This window comes from Pteropus medius, unplaced genomic scaffold, assembly GCF_902729225.1.
Source record: "Pteropus medius unplaced genomic scaffold, Ma_sr-lr_union100, whole genome shotgun sequence".
Classification (NCBI taxonomy): domain Eukaryota; kingdom Metazoa; phylum Chordata; class Mammalia; order Chiroptera; family Pteropodidae; genus Pteropus; species Pteropus medius.
Window position 1 is genome coordinate 4,506,942 of NW_024344240.1, and position 19,271 is coordinate 4,526,212.

Genomic DNA, 19,271 nt, shown 5'->3' on the forward strand with positions numbered 1-19,271 from the left:
GTAGACCTCTTCTCATGATGCTTACACTGTGGAACTGAAGAAGATTTAATTACATAAATTATTGTATGAGTACAAGTTTGACATGTGCTATGAGGGGAAATGGAATCCTTGGAAGGGAAGACACTCACAGTGAAAAATCAAGTCAGGGGAAATCTAAAAAGTCCGTTAGATTTATGTGGCCCTTGGTGACCTTACTGAGAGTATAGTGATGGGAAGGCACACTGAAGTGAATTGCAGAAGCTGCGTACAGCCAGCATGACAACCGCCTGGTAAAGTTTGGTTGTAAAGTGAAGAAAGATATGGCTATAAGTAGCCTTAGGGCAAAGGGAAAGTTAGCTTGTTTGTTTTATCTCTTAAGTATTTAAATGCCAGTTGGAGAAATAGACTAAGGCCAGTGTCCCAGACTCCTAGTCATTCTGATTTAATCAGAGTAGAGTAAAAACAGTTTGGACATCTGGATATTATTTAAAAGTTTCCTAGATGATTCTATTGTGCAGCCATATTTGAGAATCACTCTTATAGGTCATATTTGCCTACATGTTTAGTGAAGAACTATTATACAGGTTTGACCAGTATCAACTCAGGTCAGGGCCTGCTAGCCCTCTGACAGGCTCACCTATCAGATCCATCCTGGGGAAGTTATCTTCTAGTGTTAATTTACGTTAGCTTGTCAGCTCAGTTCAGCGCACCCTGTCTCCATGGGGTTGTTTGATCTGCTTCGATAGACAATTTTAAAATGATAATCTCTTAAGTAGCTTTCTTACAAAAGACAATTCACTTAGCCATTTTCCTGTCTTTTTGGTTCTTAGGCATATCTTTTAAACTGTGACCATATGGCATCACAAATCAGTATTAAGGTCATTTCTTTCCATTCATTCAGTGAATTTTTTTGAAGCTTCTACCATGTTATAATTAACATTTGAATAGTATTTGAAAGTTTTAAAGAACATCACAAAATGGCACTGTGACTGGTTTGCAGTAGAAGAAATGAGGCCAATGAGAAAATAGAATCTATTTTTCAATTGAGTATAAAATTGTTTTAGAAATATCTAGATTTTAGAATATAGTTTCCAGAGATTTACTCTCCAATATGGTAGCCACGAGCCACATGTAGCTATTTAAATTTAAAGCAATTAAAATTAAATAAAATATAAAATATCATTTCTTATTCATGTTAGCTGCATTTTACATGCTCATTAGTTACCTGTGGCAGTGGCCACTACTATACCTAATTGTGCAGACTGTAGAACTTCCCCCTCATTGCAGAAAGTTCTGTTGGACAGCACTGATTCAGAGTCCAAATTATGTCATTCTCTAAACCATGAGCATTGCTAAGTTTTCCCGGAAGCATCATATAGACCTAAGTGCAACATCAAAAGCCACTCAACTTTATTTATTGGACATGTTACCCACCATGGTTCATAATTAGAAAGAAAAGGATAAACTTCCCAGAAGAAAACAACTAAGATTATTCATATACTAAAGTTACTGCCAGAGGAATTTACAGCTGTCACAGTTATAATGCTGCTTGTCATTCAGCTTCCTGAAAGAGAGAAAGGAAAAGCAAAGAGAGTGAAGGGGTAATATTTAATAGTATAACAATATTATAAAAAGAATCAATCATATTATTTTAAAGCTATGTAAATTAGGCAGAAGAGGGATGAATACAAAATCTATATGAAATATGAAGTTTCATCTGAGAAATAGCAACAACGACAAAACCAAATGTCTCTTTGAAATGTCTATGTGTGTTTGTGTGATCTGTATGAATATCTGTGTAAGTCTCAAAAGAGAACAACGACATGATTTGTCCCCAAATTTTCTAAGTTCCTCTGTAATTCTGATTTTATTTTTATTTCAGGTCAATGGCGGAGAGAAGCGACCTGCCTCTGACATGGGGAAAAAACCAAAAACCCCCAAAAAGAAGAAGAAGAAGGACCCCAATGAGCCCCAGAAGCCTGTGTCTGCCTATGCGCTGTTCTTTCGTGATACTCAGGCCGCCATCAAGGGCCAAAATCCAAATGCTACCTTTGGTGAAGTTTCCAAAATTGTGGCTTCAATGTGGGATGGTTTAGGAGAAGAGCAAAAACAGGTAAGAAAAGATGTAAAATAAAGTGGGAATCAGCATGATTTGAAAAAGTGTATCCGCTCTAAAGAAATGGCTTGTGAGGACTGGGTGAATTCAGATACTAGAACTAACGCTAAGAATGTAGCCTATCAGAACCAGACTTCAGGAGACTTTCACAGAATTTTATACTCTTTTATTACTCCTCTATAAATAGCAATGTTAGTTCCTTTGTTTTAAAGTTTATATAGTGTAGTTACTTTTGGAAGGACTTTTACATACCCCAGCCAGGATTACATCATTCCTTAATGCTGCCAATGTGATCATAAAGGCTAAAAAAATACTAAAAGCATTTTGAAAACTGTCCACACCTCTGTTTAGCACTTACTATTTACCCTTTTGTCATCAAAACCCCTTTGCCTTTTTTAAATGAACCTCAAATTTAAGGGCTATCAGTGTGTGTTATTCAATCCCACATATGCCGTATTTCTCTGCAGTGTTAAATAGGACCAGATGCCTACTTATTTCCTTCTCTCAAGGATTGTCGTGATGGGACTGAGGTCCATGCTTAGGGAGGGCTACATGAGACACTTTACATCTCGGCCCAAAGCATCTTGGAAATCATGGAGCGAGAACAAGAGTTTAGCATATAGATATAGCCCACCTCAACAAAGAAGCAACACTGATCTCATATTTCTAAACCAGGGACTAGATTGCCACTGTCACCTTCTAAAATTTCATTGTCACAGAGAAGAAATTATATAAGCATTATCATTAAAGTATAATCATTGAAACAATTAGCTATAGGCAGCTTTAGCTGTTGCAGAATACGGAATTGCATTAATGATGTATTACTTTCATATTTGATTCTTGAGACTTTTACCTCTCCTTATCAGGTCCAGAGAAGTATGTGAGAAACAGAAAATCTCAAACCTATATGCATCCAGAAGTACCTATATGTGTAGATGTAGATAAACATCTATAACGTATATAGTGTTTTATACTTTTAAGACCATTTTCATATGATCTAGCTTATTTGTTCTACTCAATACTTATAGATACTTCTGTCCAACTTTTGCAGATTATGAAATGGGCCAGATAGTTAAATTCATTCACTTATTCATTCAACAAATATTTGCTGAGCCTTTACTGTGTGTCCCAGGCACTGTTCTAGACACTGGAGATATGGCAGAAAACAAGACAGTCTCCATTCCCTTCAATGATATGTCTTAAGATTGCCTGGCTGGTGCATAGAATTACTATGACTAGAACTTTTCACTCAACTTACAGTTCTTTTCTAATAAACTCTACAAAATCAGTTATAGTTGTAATGGTAAAACCAGTTGCTAAAGAAACGTAGAACCTGCCCCCCCTAATTCTCCCCCAACCCCCCTTTTTCTGTAACCCAAAGCTGTCTTTCTTTAGCAATCAGAAATCTCTACATGTTTTCTTACACCCTTTTCAAGATTGCCAGTCCCAGGAAATGGCTTCATAGGAAAGCATAGGCCTATCACATGGAGCACCATGTCACAAGAGTCGTCTTCAAGGATGGAAAATACATCCCCGAAGCCTTCTCTGCCCACCTGATTAAAATTCCCATCTCACTATTAAGAGAGGATTTGACATTGTGTTTTATGACTCTATTGAAAATGCTATAATTGTTTCAGGATTTTAGAACTGGTTTTGATCCTAACTCGGACCCATTTGCTCTCACAGTCCCAATGCTGAGGTGTGGTTCCCGAGTGGTGCTGGCCATTCACAGTGCAATTGTACAGTAACTTCATCCCTCCGCCCATAGAACATTGCTGATTGCGAAACAGCGCACGTCCACCAGGAATCCCAACCCCACCTCGTTCTCTGGATTCTGTCACCACTCTGCCTCCCTGCTCGGCCCATGATGCCTCTCTCTCTGCTTGGATAACCCCTGTGTGTATTCTTAGCACTAGGCTTCAATGCTATCAACTCTTTTACTTTGTGTGATAACATGTCCCAGAGGAGACATCCAGAAAGTGACTGCCCTCCTTAGGGACTCTGTGCAGCAACTCCTGTTCATCAGAGGACACACACAGCTCCCTTCTGAAGACTCAGCCTCCTCCCCTGCCCCAGACTCAGCAGCTGAGCTGGGAGTGTTGTTCCATAGCTCATCTGAGCTCCCCTAACTTCTACTTTGTCAAAAGTTTTATTTCAAGAAACATCAGTTGCCTATACTACCAGCCATCTGACTCCTTTTTATCTATTTTCCTGACCTTAAGTAACTTTTCCAAATTATTTCCCACATTCACCAGAGGAACTCATGTGGTTTTAAGACTAGTAGTTTTAAAAGGCGGAGGTCTACAAAGGTTTTCCGTAGCCCACAAATGGTCCTTTACATTATCAATATAAAAAGTCAGTACTTGTACCCACGTTTCTGGTGGAAAAGAATAAAGTTCTTATGATGAAAGTGAGGTGATTTCTCAAGGCAGCAAATATAAACCTGTAGGTTTTACTCACTAATTCTATTATAATAAGGTCTTTTATTTTTATTACAGCAAGAGGGGAATATTAAGATAATATTCCACTTTCTTTTTATCTGCCCATATAAGGTATTGACAGATCCAGAGAATATGACATTTATTGTTTTCAACTTTCACATTAAAAAGGGAAATTACTCCCATCTTCCCATTCTGCCTTTCAAAATTGGGCTAAGCCTTTCTAATGGAGGCACAATCATGATTATGATGTGATGTTTAAGGTTTTTAATTTGTATATATGCAATGACAAAATGTTTTCCTTCTTCTCTTCTGAATTTTATTTCCAATGAGTCTATCTTTGTGTTGTCTCTTAATGAAAATAGTTGCGGGGGGCGGGGGGGTCCAGAGCATTTGTTTTATAAATAAAGGATGAAATTATATAGTAGTTGACTCCATAACTCATTGGATATTATAAAGCAACTTCATAATCAATTCCAGTTGTTAAAAAGACATATGATGTATGATACCCAAAGGATGCAGGCCCATCCCAGGGACAAGCAGAGAAGGGGTCTAATGAATGAAATCAGATGGCGTGCTTACAAAAGGGAGCATCTTGCATCAGATGGGCCACTGCTTTGCTGCTATATGGCAGCCCTTCTCTTAGAATTTGCAAGAATTGCCAGCAAAGAGAACATGCTCGCCTAGAATGCACATTTGGGCATCAAGAGAATTTCAGCAAAATATCCAAAAGTGTTATTATGGTGTATCACCACCTGTTCTTTCCCTTTATGTTGACTCATTGTGCCAACATAATGTAATATCTCTGTTTCAAACTTAAATTAATTGTATTTTACTCTCATTTAATATTCAAATTGGGGAGTACACATACTGCTATGTATTTTTAAAGGAATGTTGCGAGAGTAGATTAGAGGCGGACCATTAAACTTCGAAATTTAGGACAAATGTGCATGTTACAGAACGTGATGCTAGTGGCATTGTGCAGACAGCTGGTTTGAGTAGAAGGCTAGGATTTCATGCATCAAATTGTTCAAAAATCCTGTTGTCATAATAGCCCACAATTATGAACAGCTTCAAAATAAACACAAACTGGGAAAAAATGGACAAAATTATTGATGACTTATTAGGGGCTCGGAAAATTACAATATTTAAGGAAAAACAGTTATTAGTGAGATTACAATTGCATGTTTTCTTACCAGCCAGAGGGAACATGACTAATAGAGCTGCTGTGTGTTTATATCACATGCTTCCTCATTGTGGAGGATAGGCGGGAATAAGAAGCCACTGCAGAGGGCAGATCTTTATTTTCAGAATCTATGGTGAGTGAGAAACTATATGTACTTTGGTTTCTGTGAAGAATCTCTCTAAGAAGAAAAATCTAAAGGAAGCTGAAAGAAGCGATAAAAATCCTCCAGGAACACAAAATCTCCCTTATGAATCATTCCTACCAAAGCCACTGAACAAACTTCACATATCAGAGATCTCTCCATTTTAATACTTTGGAAGATGGTACTGAATCCGGAATGGGAGCAGAATTGTGTTTGGGATCCCAACCGGAGGTTTTAAATGCTAATGATTCGTAAGACAATGGAGAGCCCATTTCAGAAGCATACTAAGTTGTTTAAAAGGCACCAGATGGAGAGGGGGAAATAAAGCATAAGTATTGCTGGGATGTTGGTCTTTTCTACTTATCTTTCACTGACTGGAACCTACAGAGGGAGAAAAATAATAACGCGACAATATCACACCCTTTATATCAGCACTCCTGAGTGTCAGCAATCCTCGGCATCTTTTTTTATGAGGTTCCAGCTAAATTTTCTGTCTACCCCCGTTATTTCTGAATTCTCTGATTCTGGTCATCGAAGTCCAGTATCTAGGTCCACGGTGACAATAGAGAACAAATGAAATCCTACTAAATTAAAGAGTCTGCCCAGCTTTCAAGCAGAAAGGATTGGTCCAAAGAGCTATAAAGGGTTCTGGGGTCCTTTTTAGCTATGGAAAGTCGGTTCTTAAGTGGAAAAGGAAAGTCACCTTAAATCAGAACCAGATGTAAATTACTAAATGAACCTTAAGTTCCTAATTGGAGACACAGTCGGGCTGTAATACATTTAGCAAATTACAAACAAAATGTTCTTGTTTACATTACATTAAATGGCTTTAAAGCTCCAGCCAAAGAACTAAATAAATATGCTGTTAGGCTAAAAATGGAGTGGAAGGCCCGGTCAGGGTTTGGTACAGTCGAACCGCAGCCCACGGAGCCCAGGGAGTGTATTTTTGTAACTGCTAGCTGGCCACGTCGTCGATGGAGGAGGAGAGTAGATTTACCTCGAGATCCAGAGCCTAATGAGCAGATATCACTTGCAGGGAAATGTTTGAATACTATAACATATGCCTTCTTTCAGGATGCATAATTCATATTCAAGGATATTAGCCATAGCAGTTCGCTCAATAGCAACACCTCATTATTTTATCCCTCAGTATTTATTCCTATGTTTGACGCCTCACGAAATTACTGTTAATGTGTTTATATAAGGAGAGATCTGACACAAGTGGGAAGAATGTAATTTCCTACTCATTCTTTCCCGCTGCTGTGTCCTCTTCCCCTGGTAGAAGTGGCAAGTGTAAATAGTTAATTTGCTTCAATTATGAGCCTGTCCTGCTAAATTAGAAGCAGCAGGGATATGAAGAGCCAGAATTATACTTACGAGGCAGCTGACAAACCCTCTGAGCCCACAGAATCAAATCATTTACTCCTCATTGGTGCTCACACACCCACTACTGAGATGGTACTGGGTTTTTCTTTCCTCCCCCTTATCTTATGATAAAATTTGGGTTTTACGTCAACAGTACTTAAGGTTAACTAAAATCCCGTTGCACTATAACATTCACACATGTGTTCATCTTGTTCATTTCCTTATAAACAGCATACGTTTTCCAAATTTGTTAAAATTAGACGTAAAGGATGTGGGAAACATCCTTTATTGTCCATTTCATAAACTGTAGAATAAAAGAAAATTTTATATTCATAAAAAGCTGAGCAATTAAAATTATTACATGAAATGGTGAGCATATTTGACTTCTTAAATTCAGGTAGAATGCTTTGTACATAAATGGGATTATCGCATGCCAGCATAAACATACGTAGTACCCATGTAGAAATAACCTATGCTCATAGACAACGGGAACAGACATTTCTCTTGAAAGTTTCCATGATATTGGTAGGGAGAGAATTTGAATAAAAAATTCATTCACATCGGTTGTGCTTTAGGTATCGTCGGCAAAGATGTGTGAGGTTGGTGGGTTGCATATCAATGTATCAAATTATCTATTTCCGGTGATGTGTATTTTAAAACAGAAGATTCAATTTAGTACTTTTTCATGAGCATTCGTGCTTAGACTGACTCACAGAAGGAAAACCCTGAAACTAGGAACTATCCCCTCAATTATGAATATTTCATGAGCACCTACTACATACCATGCACTGCCTTGTAAGCTGGGGCTTCAGCTGTGGACAAAAGAGAGCAGACTCCTGCAGTTGTGAGTCTTGGAAAGGCATCTAGGGTATTCTCATGAAGCTAGGAGGATCATTGAGTAAATGATCATGGAACCTTCATACCAGATCAATTTGATTCACACCATGGTTCTGCCATCTTGCTGTAAGATACTGGGTAAAGTAATTACCCCTTTTGGTCTGCATTTTCTTCTCTGGAAAATAATTACTCATTTTACTCTGTGTTTTCTGATCTGTAGAATGGTGGTAATAAATGCCATTGCAACATTCCTGTTGAGAAAATTACACAATATACGTAAAGTGCTTAACATAAAAAATGCACTTAATAGAGGCATACTTTTAATGTTCTTTTTGATTTTATAGCTTCAGTGCCTCACACCGCAGCAGGCACATATCAGACATTCAATATATTGTTAAATGTAATTGAATGACATCAAACTTGCCCAAGTCATCCTCATTTAATAAATGAACAGATATATTTTGTATCCATTTTTTCAGAAAAGGAGCTTGTTTCTGATACCTACCATTCCAGAAATAGGTTACAACTGTTAATGTGTAGACCTTTTAGACAGATTCAGATGGTCCCCGAAAATAATCGATAGCAAGATTTTTCACACATTGTATAATATTTTCAATCCTCTGAATACTACTTTTTAAAGTTCTTTGAGTTCTGGATTGCTTAAGAAAATGCCGAGCAAGTTACACAACATGAAGTTTAACTGTGTTTAAAGACTAAGTTCTATATAAAATACTGATGTACTTCCTTTCACTGTTCTAAATAAAACAGCATTAAAAGAAGCTGCAAACATTAATTTCTAAAGGATATGGCAGGGAATTGTGGTTAAATTGTCATTTCTTATACATAACTATTTCTAAGTATTTTCTATAAATATGAATTTGTAATGAGAAAAGAAAACTACATTTGAAGTCAACCCCCCCAAAAAAAATGTCTTTAGCTTTTTTTTATAGTGTTTGAATAGAATCCAGAATTGTAAGAATTATATTTTTTTCTTATTATTACTGTAAGGGCTTGGTTGGAATAAACTATAACTGGAGATTAACTAAGGGCCTAAGCAGAAATGAAGGAAGGAAGAAAGAATTAAATGGTATTTATAAGAGTTTGCTTTTTTGTATGAATTGGATGGATTGTTTGGGAAAAGAGCAGAGAGTAAAAGAGTAAAATGACAGATTGTATTAGAATTTTTTTCTATTTGAGTTTATTATAGTCATTGATATTGAACTGCTGATTTCAATTAGAGATTATTAGCTTATAAAAACATGTGTACATGCTGGTATTTAGAGCATTTCAAAAATGATTCAGTGAATCACTAGATTACATGAACAGGATATGGATTCTGTAGAATTGCTATTTGATGTCTGTCTACGTATGTTTTAGTTTAGCCATTATATATGTTTTAGTTTAACCACTGAGATGCAATCTTTAGATAGGATATGGTAGCTTTCTTAGAATAACAAACCACAGCGTATAACTAAGTTAGGACAGGATGAATTCAAAAGTGTTTGGATGAGCTGAGGAAAATGATAAATGATGTATTATGATTTTTAAATCCCCATCTGGCCAACTTTGCACTTTATTTCAAACAGCTGTAGACCATTTGGCAGCCATTCTGTAGCTCGACTGAGTACTAATATTTACTGTATGAATCACATATCTTTAAAATATTTGTCTTTCCCTGAGAGAGAGAGACCGTTTCTTTCCCAAACTTAACTTTGACATAAATCAGACCCATCCTCCTTGATCATTGAAGTGGGCCGTTCATTGCCAAAGGCAGTCAGCATCATCTTTGGTTTCTGCAAGTAGGAGCCTTTCTCCATCCATAAATAGGGGCTTTGAAACATTTTTGAGGAACTTTTGACTGATGGTTTTTAAATATCTGTTCTAAAGTAAGAATTTCCCCTACTTCACCTATGTATGGAATTCTTACATATTTTTATCATTCTCTCATACATTTGAGGTTTCTCTTTAGACATTTTCAACAAATATAGAATATTTTTAAAAAGCATCCTTTAAAATTTTAGAAAGACATACAGGATGTGTAATATTGAAACCATTAGGTAGTTCTCAAAGGTGGAGGTTCCAAATTACTGTTGCGGAAACTGCCTCGGATTTTAATTCCGAGCTGAACTACTCCTTTAAACACAATGACAGAACTATACCTCCTGAAATGACCGCCCTCTGCATCCTTCCTCTGAACATCTGCAGCTATTCAGGAAAGAGTGGATCCATCAATCCACGTAATGTGACGTGATGAGTTCACTCTTTTTTAAAGTGGTAGTTAGGCACTTATGCGATGATCCCACATAGCCAATCATCAATAGCCAATAGGGAGCCATTTGTAGAAAACAGGGCATTCTGAATGCTAGTCAGGCATCCCATAACAACATCGATCCCCGAGTGAAACCAGCGGGCACATATTCAGCCTGAAGTACATTGTTAACCACCTTTCTCCTGTGGTTGTCAATCAACAAATTTCAGGAACGTTAACACTTTGTGCGATGTTAACTACTGATAGCCCAACAAAGGGATAACGCCGTGGTAACACAGTCGCTGTTCCAGTGGAAACTAAATGCAAGAAAGATGATAGGACCTACAGTCAGGCCATCTGGTAAACTGTCCTATCTGCTGCCACTTAGAAATGATGCTTAGGGCATTGCTATGGACCCAAGTGTGTTATATTTACCTTTGGAATTTAAGGGTAGTTCCAGTTAGCTGCCTTCGGATCGCTCAGAGTAAGTAGCATATGAATAAAAACATGATAGAAGTGCTTGGAGCATACAAATGCAAACTACCATCAAAGATATAAGGTATTTAGTAAAATACTTTAAAGTTCTGAATAGGATTTCTGTCTCTATAGGAAAAAAATCCTCTTGAAACATTTTTAGGGTATTAAAAGTAAATGTAAACGTTGCCAGTTTAAGGTCATTAAATATAAATTATTTCTTAAAGAAGAAATTGAAGGAAAAACTAGAAATAAAAAAAGAAATCAATAAAAAGCAGGAGAGCTTGGTGTTTCTGATTGTGGCTGAACCCGGGCATATAATATACATGGATCGTATTACTCAAAGGCATTTTCCATACACTAGCATTTATTTGTTTTCACATGTGAATTTCCAAAAAAAAATTTGAATTTGACTGCCAATAATTAGCTCAGTAAATTTAGAATACTCTTATACTTAAAGCAAAGGATTTATTAGCTTTTTATGGGAAAAAAAAAACTTCTTTTAAATTTCTTTAGTTTCAAATTTAGTAAAGATGGCACAATGATTATATGATAATATTGTGTGAATTCTTAATTGCTTTATTATAATTGCCTTTCATTATATCAACATGCCAAGTATAAAAGTCTAGGCTGAAGACCTCCTTAAAAGGAGAGAACAATTAGCACATTCATTTCAGAGTCCTTTATAATTCTGTTGACAAGGTTAGTCATTTGTTTATCTTAAGTAAAACGTCTGCTTTAATTAAAATATTCATGAGTAAATAATATTTCTCTCATCTTGAATTTCACAGTGGAGCCTGGGCTCACCAAACCACCTTCAGCACTAGAAACCATAAATTGATCTCTGCTGCCGACTTTGGCAGATATTTGGTCCTTAGACGTAATTTATATTTAACTATTCTGACTAATTCCAAAGCCTCTTTTCAGTACTGATCTGTGCCTCTTTTCAGTACTGATCTGTTTTTGAACTCAGCATTACGAAATATTAGCCAAGCCTCATTCCCTGCTGTAAAATTCAAAATGTGGGAAATTTAAAATAGTTTCGTTGATGAAAATATACTTCCATTTACACAATAAATGGTGAAAAACATTTTGTTCTTTAGGACTGATTTCAAAAGGGTATTTAAAAAAAAAAACACTCGAAAGACTTGAAAGAATCAACTTAATGGTAGCAACCATGTGTGTTCACTTTGCTAGTCTTTCATTTTCAACTCTAATAACCCCTTTCTGTTTAACTTAGTGATGTGACCTTTAGCATAGCAACAAGTCATTTTTCAGTACTTTTGCTAATTTAGGATGATTTTACTTTTCAAGATGATTCCCTCTGAAAAATGAAAACTTCTGTAAACTGAAGTTCATTTCAGAACGTTTTTACCTTTTCACAATGAGGTGTCCACAGAGTCATGTCACTCAGTGTTTTTGTTGGAAAGGACATGACCAAAGTAGGCTACACGGCATGGCATGCATGCAGTCAGCCCTTCGGGGTCTCCTTTGCATTCCCAAATGTGCCTTTGACTGCCATTACCAGTTCCTGAGTCTTTGAAAATAGAACTTCAAGGCTCGAATTTTTTAAATAGTGATGAAACTGCCAACTCCATAACGGTTCCTTGATTTACTTATTGAACTTAATTGGTCATCTTTGAATTCTGTCCTTGTTTTGATATTTAGCATGGTACATATATAGCAGGACTTGAAAGCACTGTAGAATTATCTGCCCATTATATAAATGTGAATGGCTTGTATACTCGAGTGTGGTTTCCTTGGGAACCTCTGTCAATAGTATGTTTTCAAGCAAACTACCTCCGCTCTCAAAGCAAACCAGATAAATCCTTTCATATGCTTTACGTAAAATGGAAATTCTTATTATTGTTAATCTTCTTCTTATCTAGTTTATTACCAAATCTGTTTCAGTAAAAGAACACAGTCTTTGGGGAGATATATTATTATATTTTATAATCGTGTGTGTGTGTGTGTGTGTGTGTGTGTGTGTGCGCGCACGCAATTATCATTCTGCATTGTACTTCTCTGGAAACAAAAGCAGATGCACTTTCTAATTTAAGACTCTTTGTTGTTGTCACAGGTCTATAAAAAGAAAACCGAGGCTGCAAAGAAGGAGTACCTGAAGCAACTAGCAGCATACAGAGCCAGCCTTGTATCCAAGGTAACGTGCAATAGTGTGGTATTGTGAAAGATTATGGCCATCTTATTGCAGACTATGATGGTCATTTAAAAACATAAAAGATTACTTTAGCATTTCTGCACAATCTTATTTGTTGAAAAAGAAAAAGTAAATCCTAAACAAAGCTATATGTTATGGAAATATTTGTTCATATCTAAAAGACTGAAACGGCATCCTCTGGGCTTTTCATGAAATATTGTCCACCTGTGGATTATTGGTTTTGTGGGTTAGTCACAGCACATTCTTAATCCTGAGCCAACTTTCTATTTCTCCATATCCCACTCTTAAATTGCCTCTTCCCTAGTACCCTGTCTTGTTGACCTTTGCTGAGGGATGCCAGCTGTCAAATTCTAGTCCCATTACAACATCATTAGGATGTAAGCATGCCTCCTCTCCTCCCCCCACCAAAAAAAAAAAAAATTGCATGAAAGCACCACTTAAAAAAAAAATTTATGCTTTAGAATATCTTAAACACTGGTCCTTTCTGTTATAAATATTCAAGAGTTGACTGTTTGGTCTCAGGTTATTAAAAATATATTTCTCTTTATAGATTTCTCAGGGAGGTAACCTCAGAGAGACAGGGCTGAATTTATAAGTGTTTGACACTATGTCCTCTCAAGTCCAAATCTGGCTGTTACTTGGCTCAGTGCGGCTTGGGCCTCTGGACTTCATTCCATTCACCCACAGAGAATACTATCTCTTTTATCCACAAATATCCATTCCCCTTCTGACAACTCCAAAGTAATTATATATGTTTTTTATAGGGGAAAATATATATATTGAATATACTGATGCAGAGAGGAAAAGAGAACACAAAATACAAATGCATAAGAAATTTCAGTACACTAGCGGTTTTAATGAAACTTTATGTTCCACATTGTCGGAAAACTTAATATTTATTATTTAAATTTAAAATTTCTAGCTCTCCTATATTCTCTCATGATGGATCTTACACTGTCTAATTTATCTAACTTCTTTTGAAGTTATTATATTTTCTGCTGATACCGTCACGTTGATGTCATTTCAGACTAATATGCCCAAAATGTAAATGGGACTTTATTTAAAATGCTCGAAAAATTTATCTTGGATGAAATCTTATTTCATTTTTTAAAGAGTTTTAGTTAAAGCATTTTACATCTGAGAAAATCAATACATAAAGCCTCAATCCCAATACAAAGCACTCTGGTTAATGCTATGCAGATTGCCAGAATGCTATAATACTGACTAAGCCTTTACTTTCAAAACAAGTGTCCTCAGATTTGCTCTTAGCTGCAACTTTTCTTACTATTCACTCTCAGAGTTGCAACCCTCAGTATACGGCAATTTGTATAAATGCTGTGAATTGCCATTTCTACATTTAAAAAACCAAGCACTTTTTTTACAGCTTACTCTGACGTTTTTCTTCTCTTTGGCAGTAGGCATTTTGCTGGAACTGTTGAGTGTCTATTTATGTACAACTATCTATTGTGTGTATACAAATTGAGGGAAAGTTACAAACACCCTCTCCAGGTTAGAAAAACGATCCTCTGATGTTGTGTGTGAGTGGATATTTGCAGTATAACCCTGCAGGCACGTACAGAAAATTTACCAGCCTACCCTCCCGTTGTACATGGAAGCATGTAAAAGTCCATTTCTTTTCCATTTTATTTTTTTCTTGTGTGACTCTTTTGATATACAGTACACAGTTCCTATTTTCATTAATTTTTTCACTTATCCCTCACCCCTTCCCCTTAGGTAACCATCAGCTCATTCTCTATATCTATAGATCTGCTTCTGTTTTGTTTTGTTTATGCATTTGTTTGGGTTTTTTAGATCTCACATGTAAAAGAAATCAAAAGAAGACATTTCTTTCTCATTTTAAGATATAACAAGAAAAATAGTTATGCATATTTATGCTTATATTTTTTCTATGTTACGATTTTTTAGTATGTTATAAGTTATTTCCCTATTCTGAAAAATCTAAACACACCATCATAGACTGCTATATGATAATCATAGTTACAATTTCAGGTAACCACAGTGCACCAACCAAGCCCTGGTTTTTCCCACTCACTCAATCATGCATTCGTTTGGCAGATGCCCCTAGGTATGTGATCTGTACCAAGCACTGTGCCAGGTTCAGAGGGCACAGCGAAGAACAGGTAGATTCATGCCCTGCAATTAAGGAGTTTTCTCTTTTGTCCAGGAGACCAATAGTGAAAACGTGAACTAATAAATGTCCAAGATCTTTGAGAATCTAAGCATTCCGATAGAAATAAAGCAAGGGATCTGATAGGGTAGACTGCAAAGTTGTTTTTGAAGAAGTGACATTGGAGTTGTGAGCCAAAAAGAGATAGAAATTTGCAGGACACGAGGGAGGCAGCACTACAGCAAGTGCAAAGACTCGGGACAAATACATCCCCTCGAATAGAGAGGAGGCCGTTGTGGCTGCCCCTGAGTGAGCAGAGGAAGCATGGTTTGAAATGAAGCTAGAAAGATGGCAGGGCCCAGATCACGAAGACACTGCAGGACATTGAAAGGAGCTGGGTTTTACTCTAAGGACAAAGGGAAGCCGCCGACTGGGTTTCAGTAGGGGATGGCATGATTAATGTATATTTTCGCAAGATCACTTCAAGTGACTGAGTTCCTTCAGTTTCACACCTTAGCTCCCTAAGTTGGCTTGATTATCAACATTTCACTAAAGAGGAAAAGTGTCGCATAGGTTACAAGGGCTCAAGCCCCGAGTTGACCTGTACCCCTGCTCATGGGCCCAAACAGTTTGCTCGACCCACTTCCTTAAAACAACCTCTGCCCACTAAGTCTTGGCAGAGCTTCGGTACTCTTTCTTCTCAGGTCACTTCGGTCAATGAAATACTCTATCAGCCAAAGCACCATGTCTACTTTCATGAGTTCTTGCTGCCAACTTTGATTTACTCCTGCAGAGCTACATATTTGGGTACCTGTTTTCTATGCGATGCTTTTGTTTCACCAAATAAGGCTTTGCATCTCTAGGCCAATAGCTCTTCCCTCGCTAATGTGCATCCATGTCAAGTCTGCTACTTCTAGCTGCTTCCACGCCAGGCCATACTCTGCATCCAGCCCAGGGATGCACATCACCTGTCCCATGTCAGGCACAGAGGTAGGTGCTGAGAGCACAAAGATGAATACAACAGATCAAAGGAAAATGTTTCATGATACTTGAAAGGTTTGAAACTATAGTCTAAAATTAGCTGCTTCTGATGAAACATAATCAAAAATGGAAACAGCCTGTGAACATTGGCTCTACCTATGAAACTGAGTCATAAGATTAATAATACTTCTCTCCTTTCAATATTTCACATTCTGTTTTAGTTTAAATCTACTATATACCATTTAATCCAGCAAATTAATTAACCTCACTCTAATAGAAATCTACCAAAAATAAAAAAGCTCAGTCATACTAAATGAATATTCTAACTGTCATACTTCAAAATGACAATACTGACACATTTTCAGCAGGACATTGAATTTTTTCCAATAAGAATGTAAACACAAATAATGTCTCACTGTCGAGCCGCTTGCACGTGTCACACACAGCGCAAGGCCCTTTACGTATATTCCTGTCCATCATCACGACAACCCTATGAAGTAAAATTTATCACAATTTTCTAGACAGTCTCTAGGCAGAGAGATTAAATGATTTGCCCACAGTAAGGAGAGGCTGGCAGTGGCAGAGAGAGGACCCAGACTCCTTGATGTCTCCTTCCAAAGCTTAGTGGGCTTTGGCCTCAGGGGTTGTCAAATATTTATATCTTTAGAACTATGACCTCTTGTTTTCTCTGATAAAACTCTACGCCAGTTCTTACATGTTAGGCAGCTAAGAGTGAAGCTTCCCCAGCTTAAATGAGGCTGGGAGTAGAAGGCTGCTGCCCACTCTCAACCTCCCAGCCCCCCACCACCAGAGGCCAGCCAGAGGAATCTGGGGCCTACAGAATATTTATACAGCACTGCTCTGTACCATGCTTTGCCAGCTGTGGAGGTGCTTCGCTTGGTCATGAGGAGCCAGTGACAAAGCCACCCAGTGTTAGACCTGTTCAGTGACACATCTGCCCAGCCACTCACTGGCCACAGAATCGAAGGACACATGAATAGAAGCACAGAGTGTTGCAAACACAACACTGGTCAGATCGGGGAATACTTTATTTATTGTTGGGGTCTATAATTTAAAGGGGGAACTTGAAGAGATTTCAGGGGAAAAAGTCACAAAAGTAAGTGAATTATGCTAAGTGAAATAAGTCAGAGAAGGAAAGACAAATGCCATACGATTTCACTTACATGTGGAATTTAAAAAATAAAATAAATGAACAAACAAAATAGAAATAAACTCATAGATACAGAGAACAAATTGATGGTTGCCAGATGATGGGTGAAAAAAATGAAGGGATTAAGAAGTACAAATTGCCAGTTATTAAAACAGTCACAAGGATGTAAAGTACAGCATAGGGAATATAGCCAGTAATATTGTAATAACTGTACAGTGTCAGATGGGTACTAGATTTATTGGGGTGATTACTTCATAAGTTACATAAATGTCTAATCATTATGTCGTACACCTGAAACTAATATCCTATTGTATATAAACTGTAATTGAAAAATAAAAATTAAAAAAAATGTTTTTAGAAGTGACTGAAAGGTGAAGGGCGGAAGGTAGTAACTGAGAAGAAACAACTTGAAATTACTAAGCCTGAAAAACACAGGCAGATTCGAGCTCATGACGGGCATTTGACGTAGGACAGTGATTACTGGTGCTCCTTTTTCTCTGACTCTGGAACAAGAAAAGAGACGCCATTTCAGACTAGAGGAATTTAATCTGAACTGTGGGCACTGCTAAACTCTTGAGTTGTTTGGGTAAACAATTTCTTTCCACAGAGAAATTTTAAAGCAGGAAGCAAAAATATATAAATAAGGATTGGAAGATCGGTAAGGTCTTTTCAACCTCTGAGCTTCCGCAGGGCGTCCAGGGTAACGGCAGAGTATCACCACCATCACACTGAAAGAATTCTCAGAGGGCAGGAAAGTCCACAGGTGCTGAGGTTGGTGGGTCTGGGTTCAAATTCCAGGTGTCCCATTTCCTAACTGCATGTCTTCGTGCAAGTTATTCAGCCGCTTTAAGTCTCAATTTCCTCATGTGTCAAACAAAGATAATAGGACCTACTTCATAGGGTTTTCCTGCAGATAAAATAAGGAATTCTACATAAACCACATGATTCAGTGCCCTGGACACAGGAAGCACTTAATAAATACTAGCTATTTTATTAGTAGTAGTACTGATTTTATGTTTAATGTTATTGATAGGTGTGCAGAGAACTAGGAAGAGTTTGTGCATGACTGAAAATTTAGCTGGTTCCTATTTTCAATTTGTCTGCAAGTCTAGGTTGATATAAAGAAATGTTTAAAGTGACATTAAAATAATAAAAATTTGCTTCAGGATACATTCTTTTATAAAGACAAGAAATGATCTAGATATTTTTTAAAATCGTCCACACAGATTTCTTAATTGAAATGGTCTTTGCGAGACTTTAGACAGAAGAGACTAAGACTAGTCGGAGGGCCAGGAATATATGCTATCACGGGGGCCCAGTCTTCCTGTCAAGAACACTTTTACATGTTACTTAAGATCATTTTAGGTTGGGCTATTAGGTAAAGCTTAAGAATATGTAGTTTTTCCATAGAATTCGTAGGCATGGTTCTAAATTATTGTGTTGAAAACAATGTGTAACTTTAAAACAATTGGAACTAGTTTCACTTTACCACACAGACCAGAATTCATATTCCCAAAATGAGTGTTGCATTTAAAGTAATCACCTTGGGAGGGTACGAACTTATTTTATTATTGCTCCCAGAGTTCAAAAGATTCTTGAAACTCCTCTTTTAGAACTGCAGTCAGGAGAAGTTTATGAGCCACATTAGAAAATCAGTCTTGTTCCATTGTTTTCACACCTCATTCTTTTCCCCAAACATCACCCAGATATAACCCACAGACTTGGCTTCAAGTTTCTATTAGCTGTTTCCAAAAATCAAATTCACCATCAAAAGACAAAAGGTTGTCTGAGATGTGAAACAGTGTCCCAGGGGCTCTGAGGAGAATTCCAGAAGGGAAGTTCCCAGATATTGCGAGTAAAAGCAGCATTATTGACAGAAGCACACCACTTCTCAGAAGTGCCAACCTGGAGGGAGACAGAGTTTGGGTGACTATGTTCTGGTATGTTAAACGGTAGTAATCAGATTCATGACTTTAAGGTCACACATCAGATATCTGATTTTGTTTCTAACTTGAGCCGAAGTGCCA

General features: G+C 37.2%; 1 protein-coding gene across 4 annotated transcripts in view; it reads left to right on the forward strand.

The window, feature by feature from the left end:
- Positions 1–19,271, forward strand: part of TOX (thymocyte selection associated high mobility group box) — a 279,011-nt gene that overhangs the window by 245,634 nt on the left and 14,106 nt on the right. For all 4 annotated transcript variants that reach the window (XM_039868877.1, XM_039868879.1, XM_039868878.1 and 1 more), the window contains exons 5-6: positions 1,862–2,092; positions 12,866–12,946. In XM_039868877.1, the coding sequence (XP_039724811.1) occupies positions 1,862–2,092; positions 12,866–12,946 (312 nt within the window). The remainder of the gene's footprint in view (positions 1–1,861; positions 2,093–12,865; positions 12,947–19,271) is intronic.